Genomic DNA, 12,694 nt, shown 5'->3' on the forward strand with positions numbered 1-12,694 from the left:
ATTCATCCTGCATGTACAGCAGCAGCAGCAGCACACCTGCGTGGGCGAGACTTCTTTCAGAGTGGCACCGCTGTCTGCCAATCAGCTGCAAGGTAGCTGAAAGGTTGCAGCATGGCCCCTGGCACAAGGCCACTGCACAGGTTGCCACAGCGACAGTCACCATGCCACCGACTGTTTTACCTGCCTGGGTTAGCGTGTGTGTACCTCCACCCCATCTCCTCTTCCCCTGACACTTCTGACCTTTTGACCTTTGCCCTTCCCAGGGCCGAGGAGGAGGATGAGCACCTGGAGAGGACGCTTGAGCAGAACAAAGGAAAGATGGCCAAGAAAGAAGAGAAATGTGTCCTTCAATGATTGTCACTTCGGAGAAAACACAACCAACAAATGTAGCCGATAAAGAAATGTAACATTGTTATTGATATTCTGAATATTATTGATAGTGGCTTTCCTTGACATTTCGAAAACTTATCAGAATCTGAAATCTGATGGTTTGCAGGGTTGTCTTTTTTTTCTTCTTTTGGGGGGGGGTTGTTTTTTGGGGGGGTGGGGGTCAAAATTAGAGCAGAGACTTTTCTCTGCGATGCCTTTGCACCAACTTTCTAAGGACTCAAAGTGTTCATCTTCTATAAAATATTTTTATTTGAACCCTGCTTTGCTTCACCATGAACGGTACTTTAATGTAATATAACATGTACGAGAGGAGAGCAGAGCAAACACAATCCTACCGTTTGATGTTTGCACGTTGTGATGCTGCAGCTGCCTCTCTCTGTCTGAATGTGGAGACCAGGAGGTTTGAGGTACAGAACAAGTGGGTTTGTTTATGTGGGGAGGGGATGTCTTTTATTTTCTTACTTTTTTTCTGTACCATTTGAGGAGTTGATGCACGGGTTGAAGTTTTAAAAAGGAAAAAAAAAAAAAGAGTTCTTATAATATCAGTCTTTTCAAGCTACTTCATTACTTGACTGTGTATCCTATAATTATTTCACTTTTAAAGTTTTTACTTATAAATGATCTTAAAGGGGGAACCGTTCATAAGTCATAACTTTCCTATTGCTTTTCTTTTATTGTCTTGGCTTGAAAGCAGTTTACCAAAAGAAAGATCATGTTTTAAAAATAAAAAAAAATCTCATGTTGTATATTTTCATCACTGCTCTGACCAGTTGCTTCCAATATCGTCTTTTTTTGTCAGGTTTCATGCAGTCAAACACAGAAAATATATATATTATTTATTGTCCTTTTAAGCTGCTTGTAAGTGAAGCTACCATCACAGTTCATGTGCATTTTTGCTCAACAAACTTTTATGGTTTCTATTTATTGTATTCTGAAGAGGAGAAATTAGCTTCCACCTGCATCACTTCAAGCTCCACACCTGGTGCAGTTTGTCCTTCAATGTGTTCAACATTTATCCTGTTTATTTATTCCAGTGTCATAACCCAAGTCTTCAATAATAAAGTCCTCATGATTTCGTACTCCATGAAGGCAGTGTGGTCTCTTTTTCATCTTCTAGACAAAAAATATCTATTAAAAAGTATTTAATCTACGAACGGTTTTATAATTATCACAAACTACAGATGGATTGTAACGCAATCTGGGAAAGGTTTGTATTTGTATGTTTTTATAATCGCACACATGCAGCTAAATCTTATAGTCCTGCAACACTCTTTTTTTTTCTCCATAAATTTCCAGATTTCTCCTACAATCCCTCATGACCAAGATTTTATGCAAGATTTTTTCTTCTTTCTCTTCACATAAAAGTTGCTGAGAAGCGTGCACGCCATTTGCTTCAGTGCAGCACGTAAGTGCTCCCTATCAGTGCATTCAGCAGCGAGCGCTGCGTTTAGAGAGCGCTTTATTATTCGGCTTTGTGTCCAATTCCCCTGCGACCTGCGCGTGTTTATAAATTAAAATTAGCGTTCTGGTGTTTTTTTGTTTGAGGTCGGTCTTGAGCAGGTTCCTCTGAGGAAGATTAGAGAAATCAGCTTTGTTCCGAGCAGATGTTTTTTTCCCCCTCTTTGGCTCTTCTCTGTTTGTCTTTCACCGATCCTGCGCGCGCTGGAGAGGCTCGGTCGATAGATAGAAAGGAAAAATACAAAAAAAATAAAAATTAATAAACACATTTTGAAAAACCCGAAAAGTTTGAAAAAAATATTGAAATTAATATTTGATGTGCCAAAAAATAACAATTCCCTTTTCAGCTATAACAGTACGCGTTGTGTTCTCACTGTGATATCAAAGAAGCCTTTAATAAGGTAGAAAAATGGTCCGTAATAAAGGTGAGGATAAACGATGTAACCCTCCGCACTGCCCGCAGGCTCCCTCACATCCCCGATTAAAGCAGGGAAATCGGTTGTGACAGCAGACGTCCTCCCGGCCTTCTAATACTTTCAAATTAATTTGCTGATTCGTTTCTTCTCTGCTTGGGACTGACTGTACGTGCACATTACGCAACTCTGCGTCCCCCGAGGCGCTTTGTTTTACTTTGTGTTATAGTTGCGTTTTATCACAGGGGTCTTTAATCTGGAGAATAAGCAGAGAGCCAACGTGGGGAAGGACGTTTTGCTCGGTGCACGTGGCTGTGTGTGCGTGTGTTTGCGTGTTGTGTGTGTGTGTGTGCGTGTGTTTGTGTGTGTGTGTGTGTGTGATCACACAATAATTCACAGCTTCTGCGTGGATTAAAACTGATTTCAAAAAATGGTTGAAATATTTACGGTTTTACAAGCTGTCAGAAAAAGTTCTTTACATAAACCTAACTGTTACATTTTTGACAAAAGTGTTAAAATGTTAAATCAGTTTTTAGATCACTAAGGCTTAGTTATTTATTTGATCAAAAAATACAGGCTAAACAATCGATTTCAGGTGATAAATAAAATGTGAAAATGTAGTTTCTTACTGAGTATTTACGAGGAAAGAAAAAAATCATTGGTGCCTTACCTCTGCAGCATCGGCTGGGTTTCAGGCTCCTGTTGAGGCAAAAAAAAAAAAAAAAAACATTTGGAGTCAGTTTTGTATTTTTCAGGGAATAAGAACTCGGCGCTGCGTAAAAAGGCGACGGTGACTCTGCGCTGCTGTTCAGCTGAGGATCCTTCAGCTGAATGGATTATCTCCTGAGCTTTGATGTCTCCTGGCCTCACCTCACAGGTGCTGCGAGTCGCTCGGCCCTCTGCATTACTCCTTTCCTCGCCACCGTCCAAAAAAAAAAAAAAGCCTGCACCTGAGGGAGCCCGGGTTCTCCGCGTGCGGCACGAAAGGCTCCGACAGCAGCTCTGTGTTTTATGCATCATCGTTTTAATAAGCACCGACAACATCCCCGCAGATCCCCGCTCCCTATCCTGCCGGCTGAAGGGACAAAACTTTTCCCCCTCCTCTCCTCGCCGCCTAATCCTAGGCTTTACCAGTCTCAGCATTAAGAAAATTCAACTGCAATTTGGATTAGACAAAATACTCTTATTACAAAAGGTTGTGCAACTTGATAACTTGATACTTGTTCAGGGTTTTATCTCGGGGTCTTACTCACGTCCGAGAGAGGAGGGAAAAAAAACAAGAAAAGTAGGGGAAATGTCAGAATAGCCCGGTCTCTTTATGTTGTGAGGGCCATATTTGTTGAATGGCCTTTTTGCATAATTTAACGGAGCCTGTGTGTGTGTGTGTGTGTGTGTGAGTGTGTGTGTGTGTGTGTGTGTGTGTGTGTGGTGTGTGTGTGTGTGTGCGTGTGTGCTGAGCAGGGGAGGGTGGTGGTATTTCCATCAGACCCTCCACAGGCCCTCTGACCGCTCGGACTTCAGATGTGGTGGAAATAAAAAGGTGCGTAAAAGTGTTTGACCTCAAGACGGGAACCATCCAAACAAATGGAAGAAAAAAAACAACGTCACTGTAAGGCGAATTTTCCTTGTCTACGCCACCTCTTTTCATTCATAAATCTGACCACAAGCCTCACCGTCAGGCTCTTTTGAACAGTTAATCTGGCCTCAGTACGTAAAAACATAGAGGGCCGTTATCCACATTCATAACGATGCGTGTTGGTGCTTTCAGGTGTCCTTATCCTCCACTGTGTAAAAGCAGCATCACTACAGGCCTCCACACACAACCTCCAACATTACTTTGTTCTCTTTTTATGCTCCACCAACTATTTGATGTCTAAGTTTCTCTGTCAAAGTGCTCTCGTGGATGACTTTTAAGTCTCATCGGCCTCCACTTTGATGCCCCTCCTCATACACACACACACACACACACACACACACACACACACACACACACACACACACACACACTCACACACATAAAAATGGGATTCCTTCTTTACACCCTCTCTATCACTCTGAAAATTAGCTCTCTTTCAGAAGTGAGTGCAGAGATCTACATAGCCTCGTCCTGCCGGCCACTGCTACATCCACACGCTTAGCTCAGGACCAGAAACAAAAAAAGAGAGAAAAATAAAATGGAGTTTGTTCTGTGTGTTGATGGGTTAAAAACATTAAATACATCCTACATAAAGTGCAGGATTTGATTCAGTGACCCGCAGCTTCTGCTGCGCTTTTTCTTCTTCTCTTCTTTTTCCTCCGCAGCGAGTTTGAGGTCTATCCCTATTAAACTTTACGTCAACCATCCTCAAATGTAATTCTAAATGGGGATTAGACCTCATTAATATTCATGAGGCCTATGTGTTTGTGTGTGTGTGTGGGGGGGGGGGGGGGGGGGGGGGTGACAGAGAGAGAGAGAGAGAGCGAGAGAGAGAGAGGCAAGGTTGTATCACAATAAAATCAAAATGGATGAATTTACCTTCCTCATTCTCTGAACTCTTTTTTAATGTCTCGTTCATTTTAAAGGCAGAATAAACTGAAACCACAACGATAGAAGAGTCAACAGAAATAAAAGTAGCGGGGTTTTTTTTGTATGTTTTTAAAGGGGGGGTGCATGGTTTGTAAGTAGCTGCGTTCTTTGAGAATAATTTTATTTTTGGTGTAGATTTTTGCTTTAAATCAACCATACATTCGTGTCCTGTTAATGCTCAAATGGACACATTTATTCGATTAAAGTATCTTTTATAAAAATAAAAAAAAACTTATCAGATGCAGTAAAAATCCGAGTATCAAACTGGTTATACAAACCTGTCGATTTATTCGCTCTCTATTTTTGGTTTTCTATCTCTTGTTGGTTTCCCGAAGACTCTGTTGAACATCTTGTTTATCCAAACTTCCTATTAACCGTTCATTCCTTTGCTTCTTCGTTTATGCACCTTTACGCACAGCAAGAGCTTGACTTTTCCTCCTCCAGGCCTTTGAGAGATTTTTATCTTTTTTGAAACCTTTCTTGTCCGGTCTCGGGAACGGGACCGGGGAGGAGGCGAGGGGAGGTGGAGGGGTTAAGTGGGAGTGGGCTCTTCCCGGCTGCTTCTGCGCACGTATTGGCCGCCCCCGCCGTCCGTCAGACAGTCTCTGCGTGTTGATTGGCTGCGAGAGGCGGATCCGCAGGTGTCCTCCGCTCATAGAGGCGCAGGGCGGAGAGAAGGTGATCAATCTCCATCCGTCTCAATCACCTTAACACTCTGACAGACAACGACAAGCCCCCTGAAAGCAAATGAGTCTGATTTATTTGGCTGTAAAAACACCAGGAACCGCACCGAGGACGCGGTGACGTCCGTGTGCAGAGAAGTGCGCGTTTGTCCGTGATGCTGCTCGGTTGTTTGTTTTTGAGCGAGTCTGCTGCTGTTGCCGTTTGAGTATTTTGCCCTGCAGACTTCCTACTGCTGGATAATTTTACTGCTGCTCGTCTCTTGTGGCCCGAGAGCTCGGGAGAAGAGGAGAGGAGAAAACCAGGTAAACTTTCTCTACTGTTCTCTCTTAAATAATTCACATTATTTTCCTTTACGTAACAAACGTAATTAAAGAGGAACCTAAAGCATAAAACTCACCTTTTCCTAAACATTTGGAGGACGATTTTCGCGTTTAACCGTGACTTGTGGTTTTGCATGATATCCATTTGCACCGTTTAACTTTGAGTTCTTTTTTTTTTTTTTTGGAAAGATGTGGAATCAATTAATCTTATAAATACATCGACCTGAACCAGATTAATTGAGTCAACTTTCTCCAGAGGAGATAATTTTCATATTTCAATTCCAACCAATTCGTTTTTTTATGCACAATTGGCCATTAAAACGTTTGAAGCACTCGGTAGATAATTGGAGAGGCGTGTTTTGGTCTTTTCTTTTTTCTTTTTTTTAATTTATTTGCAGATAAGAGCTCTCCTGAATCGCTCTCTCCCCGGAGGTCTAATCTAAATTCTAATAGAGTTAATTTGCACCGAGATCTGGGCCCCTTTCACTCCGGCCTGGCAGGGCTGCAGTGCGGCTTTACAGCCGCGGAATACACGTTTGGTTTGATCAGTTAGGAGCTCGTCGTTCAAATAATCTCCCACTAAGGAGTCACTAAGTAATTCACACTTTTCTAACTTCAGTCTGTATGATATTACTTTACAGAGACACCAAACTTAAAGTGCAGTTTACAAAAACTAACTCTGCACTTGCAAACATTAATATCAGAGTTTTCTAAATGTAAAATCAGAGCTGTAGGATAGTTGTTGTTTTTTTAATACAGCAGTGTGTTAGAGTGTTAGAGGCAGACTCATCATTTAATTCTTGGATTTAATGTTACAGTCAGAAGTTTTCTTTGAGAGAACCAAACAGAATCATAACAATATCACGACTGAAACAAACAGTCGTTATTTTTGCAAAATAGAAAATGTTTTTTTTTACAGAAACACAATTTTTAATTTCAGTAAAAATGTAGTTGTTAGAAATAGTGTGAGGTCTTCTCCAAAAGAAGTTTCGTTCTGAACTCAGTGAATGTTACAATAACAGGAGAAGTGCAGCAGAGTTATTTCACAATGAGAGTGAAACTATGTTTAGAAACAAACAAAAACCCTCCACACCTTTGTCTCATATTTAAAATAGAGTTAATATTTTAGTTGAGTTCCAGGTCAGTCAGTGAACTTTTTCAGTAGTGGATTGAGAAGCTGTGAGCCGGGCTCAGTGTCCATATCCGGGTGAAGTCCAAGACACGTACAGGTGAAACAAAACAAAACAGCAAGACTTAGGAGAGCACATGTGTGATTTTTAAAAATGATCAAACAACGCAGGTTAAATAACTCAGAATGTGACATTCACGGACCTGTGTGCAGCCTTCAATTTAACCTCGTCAACACACACACACACACACACGTTTTAGTCTGGAGGACTTTATCTGAATATAAATTCAGAACACTTGGGAAAAAAAGAAAGATCGACAAACTGAATAAAAATCCAGTCAACAGTGTTTTAGTTTACTTTTTTTTTTTTTTTAACTTGGGTATGGTTTTGCCGTCAGACCAGATTCAGTAGCCTACTTTTAAATTATTAGTTATCCTACATAAGGTTACTGCTGATGACTGTGTGGGGTTAAATAAGTAATTGTGATGGGTTTTTTTTTTTAAATAAAAGTCAAATGTACGCAGGAACTAGTCTGTAGTGATTGATTTGGTTTAATATTCTGCATGCAGGTCGGTGAGCTAAGCGTTGAAGAATGTGAAACTTCCATTGTATTAAAGTCACATTTTATTGGAAACGGTGCTTTCCAATAGTAGTTTCCTCTTTCTTCATCATATTCGATCTCTGAGCGATAGTCTTTGAGATCATTAATCTGGTTTACTGAAATTGTTGGATGTAATTCTGCGTGGGTTTTTTTTCCTGTGTGCGTGTGTTATAGCGGGTTCCAAAAATTCAATTGCCCACTCCTGAAGACATTTAATGTGCAGACTCTGTTCCCAAATTATCACTTCATTATCGGTCACAATGGTTTAAGATTTATATCCGCTCCTACTTAATTATATATGGCCACTTTATAATTTACAGCCTATAACACGTTAGAAACTGAAAGCCAAAGCTCATAGTAATAAAAGGCTAGACACATTTACAGACTTGGCAAATTTCTTTTTCTCACTTCTGCTGGCAAAAGTAGGCCTGTAGACTTTTCAATAGTCAATTCTCTGCTGTAGGCATATTAAGTTCATTTGATTGTGTTTTCTTTACCTGTTTCTAATAATTTGGTCCCGTTTGTGTGTGACGCAGTGTCTAGGATTGGCCCCCTGTCCCGTCAAGCTGCAGCATCGGGGGAAACCGAACCACTGGCCTGAGCTGGGTGGAGCAGTGACCGCCTGTAGCATGATGTCCTACCTCAAACAGCCCCCCTACGGCGTCAACGGCCTGGGGCTGAGCGGCGCTGCCATGGACCTGCTGCACCCGTCAGTGGGCTACCCGGGTACGATTCTATCACACACACCACACAGGCTACACGCAGACACACACACACTTTAGAGATGAATGCATGTAGTCTGAGCCAGTTTGTAACGATGGACGTTGCCGAACATAAACAGGAACTGCCTACATTATCCTAAAAGAAAATATAGCCCCAGATTTCCCATCCAAACATAGTTGTTTTCTTTTTGAAACCGGACAATCTTTCAGAATAAAAGTGTTCTATAAGTTTAAAAAAAAAAAAAATCTAAATAAAGGAGTGCTGGTGACCCCCCCCCCCGGAAAAAACGAAACTAAAGTGCAGTCAGATAGTTAACACTTTAGGTTTAGTCTATAATTAGTTTACACTTATTCATTTAGAGGTCAGAAAGCATGATAAATATTTCGATGTTCAGTTGAGTCTGTCTGTTTGGCTACTCCCCATTAAAAACAAATAGGCTTTTATTTTAATGCTGCTCCATTCTTTATTATACGTCCATCTAGCCTATAGCTTCACGTAGGATATTTAAACTAAATTAAACAAATGCAAAAGTTTAGTGATCTTTAAAAAAAAAATCGGTAGGCCTACAATGTTTTCTACCGCGACTGATGAACAAAATGTGGGAGAAATGAATTCAGGTTGTATCAGTTGGGCTTTTAATTGTGATATTTTCACCTGCCTTTTTGTGCCAGAGCAGAAACTTGTCAGTGAAAACAAGGAAGTAAAACACGGTTTATTCACCTGTGTATATTAACGGGTCTCGACTGTTCGTCTTTCTGCAGCTACTCCCAGGAAGCAGCGGCGGGAGAGGACCACCTTCACCCGCTCTCAGCTCGACGTCCTGGAGGCTCTGTTCGCCAAAACCCGGTACCCGGATATTTTCATGCGCGAGGAGGTGGCACTGAAAATCAACCTACCTGAGTCCAGAGTCCAGGTCATTTATTTTTATAAATTTATTTTTCTCAACCCGCTGCATGAGACTAATTCTAGATACTAGACATGATGACTAATTCTTTGCTTTTTGCAAGAGTTTCACAGAAACGTAGCAAGTTTTCACATGTTATGCAGAGCAATTAAAATATCAATATTTTCCACCTGGTTCGCAATTTATTTATTTTTTCGGCAGAAAAATCACCTTAAAGACATTTCTTCAAGGCATGTCAGACTTCTACAAAGACCAATAAACCAGGATTTTGACCAAGTCCTAAACAAAAAATAAGCTTATGTTTCATTCCTGTTGTTTAATCACCTACTATTTGTAGCCTGTTCATTTGCCTGGCATGGTTTCAGAGAAATACATAGATTTAAACTAATAAATAAATATGTATTTGACAATAGATATAGGGCCTATACAACGTGCCTATATGCCGACAGGATATATATATATATATATATATATATATATATATATATATATATATATATATATATATATATATATATATGTGTGTGTGTGTGTGTTTTAGACAAGGCAACGAAAGTTCCTGATGTCAATGATTTTAAGCTGCTTTTGAATGGATAATAATAAACCAGTGGATCCATTTTCATTTGATAATAGTGAGATAATGAAAGGAATTAAAGTAACTCAAGAGGGATTTGTTAAGGAATTAGGCCCGATTTATGTGTGTTATTTTATTACCATTTAGGAAAGTTCAACATGATGGTTGCGTTCAAGTGCTATGGTTTTTTATAAAGCGAATCTTTCCCACTTCTGTTTTCTGGTTTGGCTTACTTCAATTTATAAAATGTTAATTGCAGGATAAACTGTTTGTATGTGTTGATAGAAACAAAACTACCTTTCAGATTTCTGGCTCTCTTTTCTAGCTGAGTCCATTCATTATTATTTGATGTAAACCTGACTGCAGGCAGTGTAATTTGACCTGAAATATGGGATAATGTAGAGGCCAGGCGTTTACCAGCAAATGATGCTCCATAAACAACTCACTGGTTTACTACTGTGATTTTGAACAAATTCTGCTCTTAAAAGGCATTAGGGGAAATCCAAGGCTGGCCTTTCTCTCACACAACTTGAGTTATTCTCAGAATGTGTGTGTGAAACAAAACGCTCTACATGATCCTACCCTCTCTGTGCTCTACAGTTACCCTACTGTGTGGTGAAACCCAATAGCCTGTTATCTTAGAGCCATCTACCTGGTATGAAATTAGACCCCTGGCTGGTCCGAGCCAAGGGGCCGGGGTGGAAAAGAACCTTGATGGCTAATAACCTCCAATTTTCTTCCATAATGTACTCCCAGCATGGCCTGGGAGTGCCCTTTTCAGTATAAACTGCTGAGGTGGTTGTGTGTGTATGGTGGCTTACTCCTGGCTGGTGTTTTCATTTGTAGGTTTGGTTCAAGAACCGGAGGGCCAAGTGTCGCCAGCAACAGCAGAGCGGCAGCAGCACAAAAGCCCGGCCGCCAAAGAAGAAGTCTTCTCCAGCCCGGGAGAGCACTGGTTCCGAGAGCAGTGGTCAGTTCACACCTCCTGCTGTCTCCAGCACGGGCTCATCTTCCTCCTCATCCTCCTCCACCAACCACACAGGCCCAGCAGCGCTTAGCAGCACCTCTACCTCCATCAGCACCGTGTCCTCCATCTGGAGCCCTGCTATCTCCCCTGGAAATGCTCCTGCCCCAGCCGTGGCCCCACTCCCTGAGCCCGGACCTCCTTCTAATGCTTCCTGTATGCAGCGTTCAATGTCGGGCTCGGCTGCCGCAGCCACCTCATACCCCATGTCCTACAACCAGACGCCGGGCTACGGACAGGGCTACCCGGCCCCATCCAGCTCGTACTTCAGCAGCGTGGACTGCGGCTCCTACCTGGCCCCAATGCACTCCCACCATCATCCCCACCAGCTCAGCCCAATGACAGCCTCCACCATGTCAGGCCACCCACACCACCACATCAGCCAGTCTTCAGGCCACCACCATCATCACCACCACCACCAGGCATATGGCGGTTCCAGTCTGGCCTTCAACTCGTCTGACTGCCTGGATTACAAAGAGCAGACTGCAGCCTCCTCGTGGAAGCTCAACTTTAACGCCACAGACTGCTTGGACTACAAAGACCAGGCCTCCTGGAGGTTCCAAGTCTTGTGATCTGGCTTTTTTTTTTTTTTTCCATCCTTGCTTGTCTGCTCCCTTCTTTTATTTTCCACATCAGCTTATTGCCTGTTTTTAAAAGACAAAAAGAGTTTTTAACCATAAGATAACAAAGAAAGCAGCAGGAATGCTCACAGTCGGACTTTTTTTTTCCCTCCTTCTGGTCCTCCACATCTTTAAAAAATATATAACAAAATAAAACGAAGAGAAGCAGTCGGCGAAGAGAAACCATCAGGAGAAGTTTCCTGAGGATGAGAAGTGTTTTTGTTTTTTAAACAAAGCCACTTCTAGGATGATCTATAAACTGTTTTTCAAAAAAAAGAAAAAATGTAATTTTACCGAAACTCTTTTGGACGACCAGCTCTCTGGTTCTCTGGATGGGAGGAATATTTTCCCCTCTGCTGCACCGTCAGGAACTGCCTGCAGTGCCCCTCTTTACCTTCAACCCACCCAATCAAACCCTGTATAGTTTTTATTTCTGAAATTTGTTATTTTAGGATGACAGAGATTTTTAGTCAGCTTCATCAAGCAGCTGAATTATGTAAATATGTATTTGGGTCAGTTACAGTGACCATGTTTAGTTGGTGTTTTTTTCTGAATTTGAAATTGTTTATAACCACTTTGGGAGAAAAAAAATTAAAAAACCCTGTATGTAAATATACCAAAAATTCCAAAGAGATCAAATTGGCCATAAAGTTCAGCTTTTATATCCATTGTTTTACTCAGAAATTTGAAATGTCTTGGAAAAATCTAAAAGTATAGCTGCAGAAGAAGTGCTCTTGGCGATTGTTTTCCAGATAATATTATTCTAGCCTCTTCGTTTTCAAAGCAGGCCTCCTCTCTTGGGCATTGTCGTGATTTAATGGACATGTTTAAACGCAGCACTTGGCTTGATATTGGAGTCAGAGCATCTTTGAATATTTGGAGTGGATATGTGGTTTTATAACTCCAACAATGACAGTGAGATGTTGAATGTATCTTAAAGGCGAGCACCCTTGCATACATGTTCATCCAATAAAGATCCGTTAAGTCATATTTATTTCCCACAGTGTCTCAGTTTGATTCTCAACAGGCAGACAACTTTTTATTGTATTTTATTTATTATTTAGATTCATATATACCAGCAATTTACAAACTCCACATTCCTGTTCGCTCTCATTTGAATAAGTCTTTTATTCAAAAGCCTTTCCTAATTATAAACAGAATGTAGCCAATATGGAAATGAGTCCGTAATTAATACAAACCGTGAACACCGCATTTCTATTTTAAAGAGCAAAGGATAAATGCTTTCTGTCTAAATTGAAACACTAACATCTCTCCACTTGCTTAAGG

At 41.1% G+C, this 12,694-nt stretch overlaps 2 protein-coding genes across 5 annotated transcripts in view; both read left to right on the top strand.

Annotated features, from left to right (window-relative positions):
* The window catches only part of ehbp1 (EH domain binding protein 1), a 132,269-nt gene extending 130,795 nt beyond the window's left edge, over positions 1-1,474 (top strand). For all 4 annotated transcript variants that reach the window (XM_079362463.1, XM_079362464.1, XM_079362466.1 and 1 more), the window contains one exon: positions 264-1,474. In XM_079362463.1, the coding sequence (XP_079218589.1) occupies positions 264-354 (91 nt within the window). In that variant the 3' untranslated portion in view covers positions 355-1,474. The remainder of the gene's footprint in view (positions 1-263) is intronic.
* A 3,937-nt stretch (positions 1,475-5,411) lies between these two features.
* otx1 (orthodenticle homeobox 1) lies at positions 5,412-12,408 on the top strand. Its single transcript, XM_079363034.1, has 4 exons — positions 5,412-5,813; positions 8,099-8,288; positions 9,047-9,198; positions 10,610-12,408. Exons 2-4 carry the CDS (start codon positions 8,192-8,194, stop codon positions 11,357-11,359), a joined length of 999 nt encoding a protein of 332 aa, XP_079219160.1. The 5' UTR covers positions 5,412-5,813; positions 8,099-8,191; the 3' UTR covers positions 11,360-12,408.
* The last annotated feature ends 286 nt before the right edge of the window (positions 12,409-12,694 follow it).

This window comes from Symphodus melops (genome assembly GCF_947650265.1).
Source record: "Symphodus melops genome assembly, chromosome: 15".
In the NCBI taxonomy this organism is placed as follows: Eukaryota; Metazoa; Chordata; class Actinopteri; order Labriformes; family Labridae; genus Symphodus; species Symphodus melops.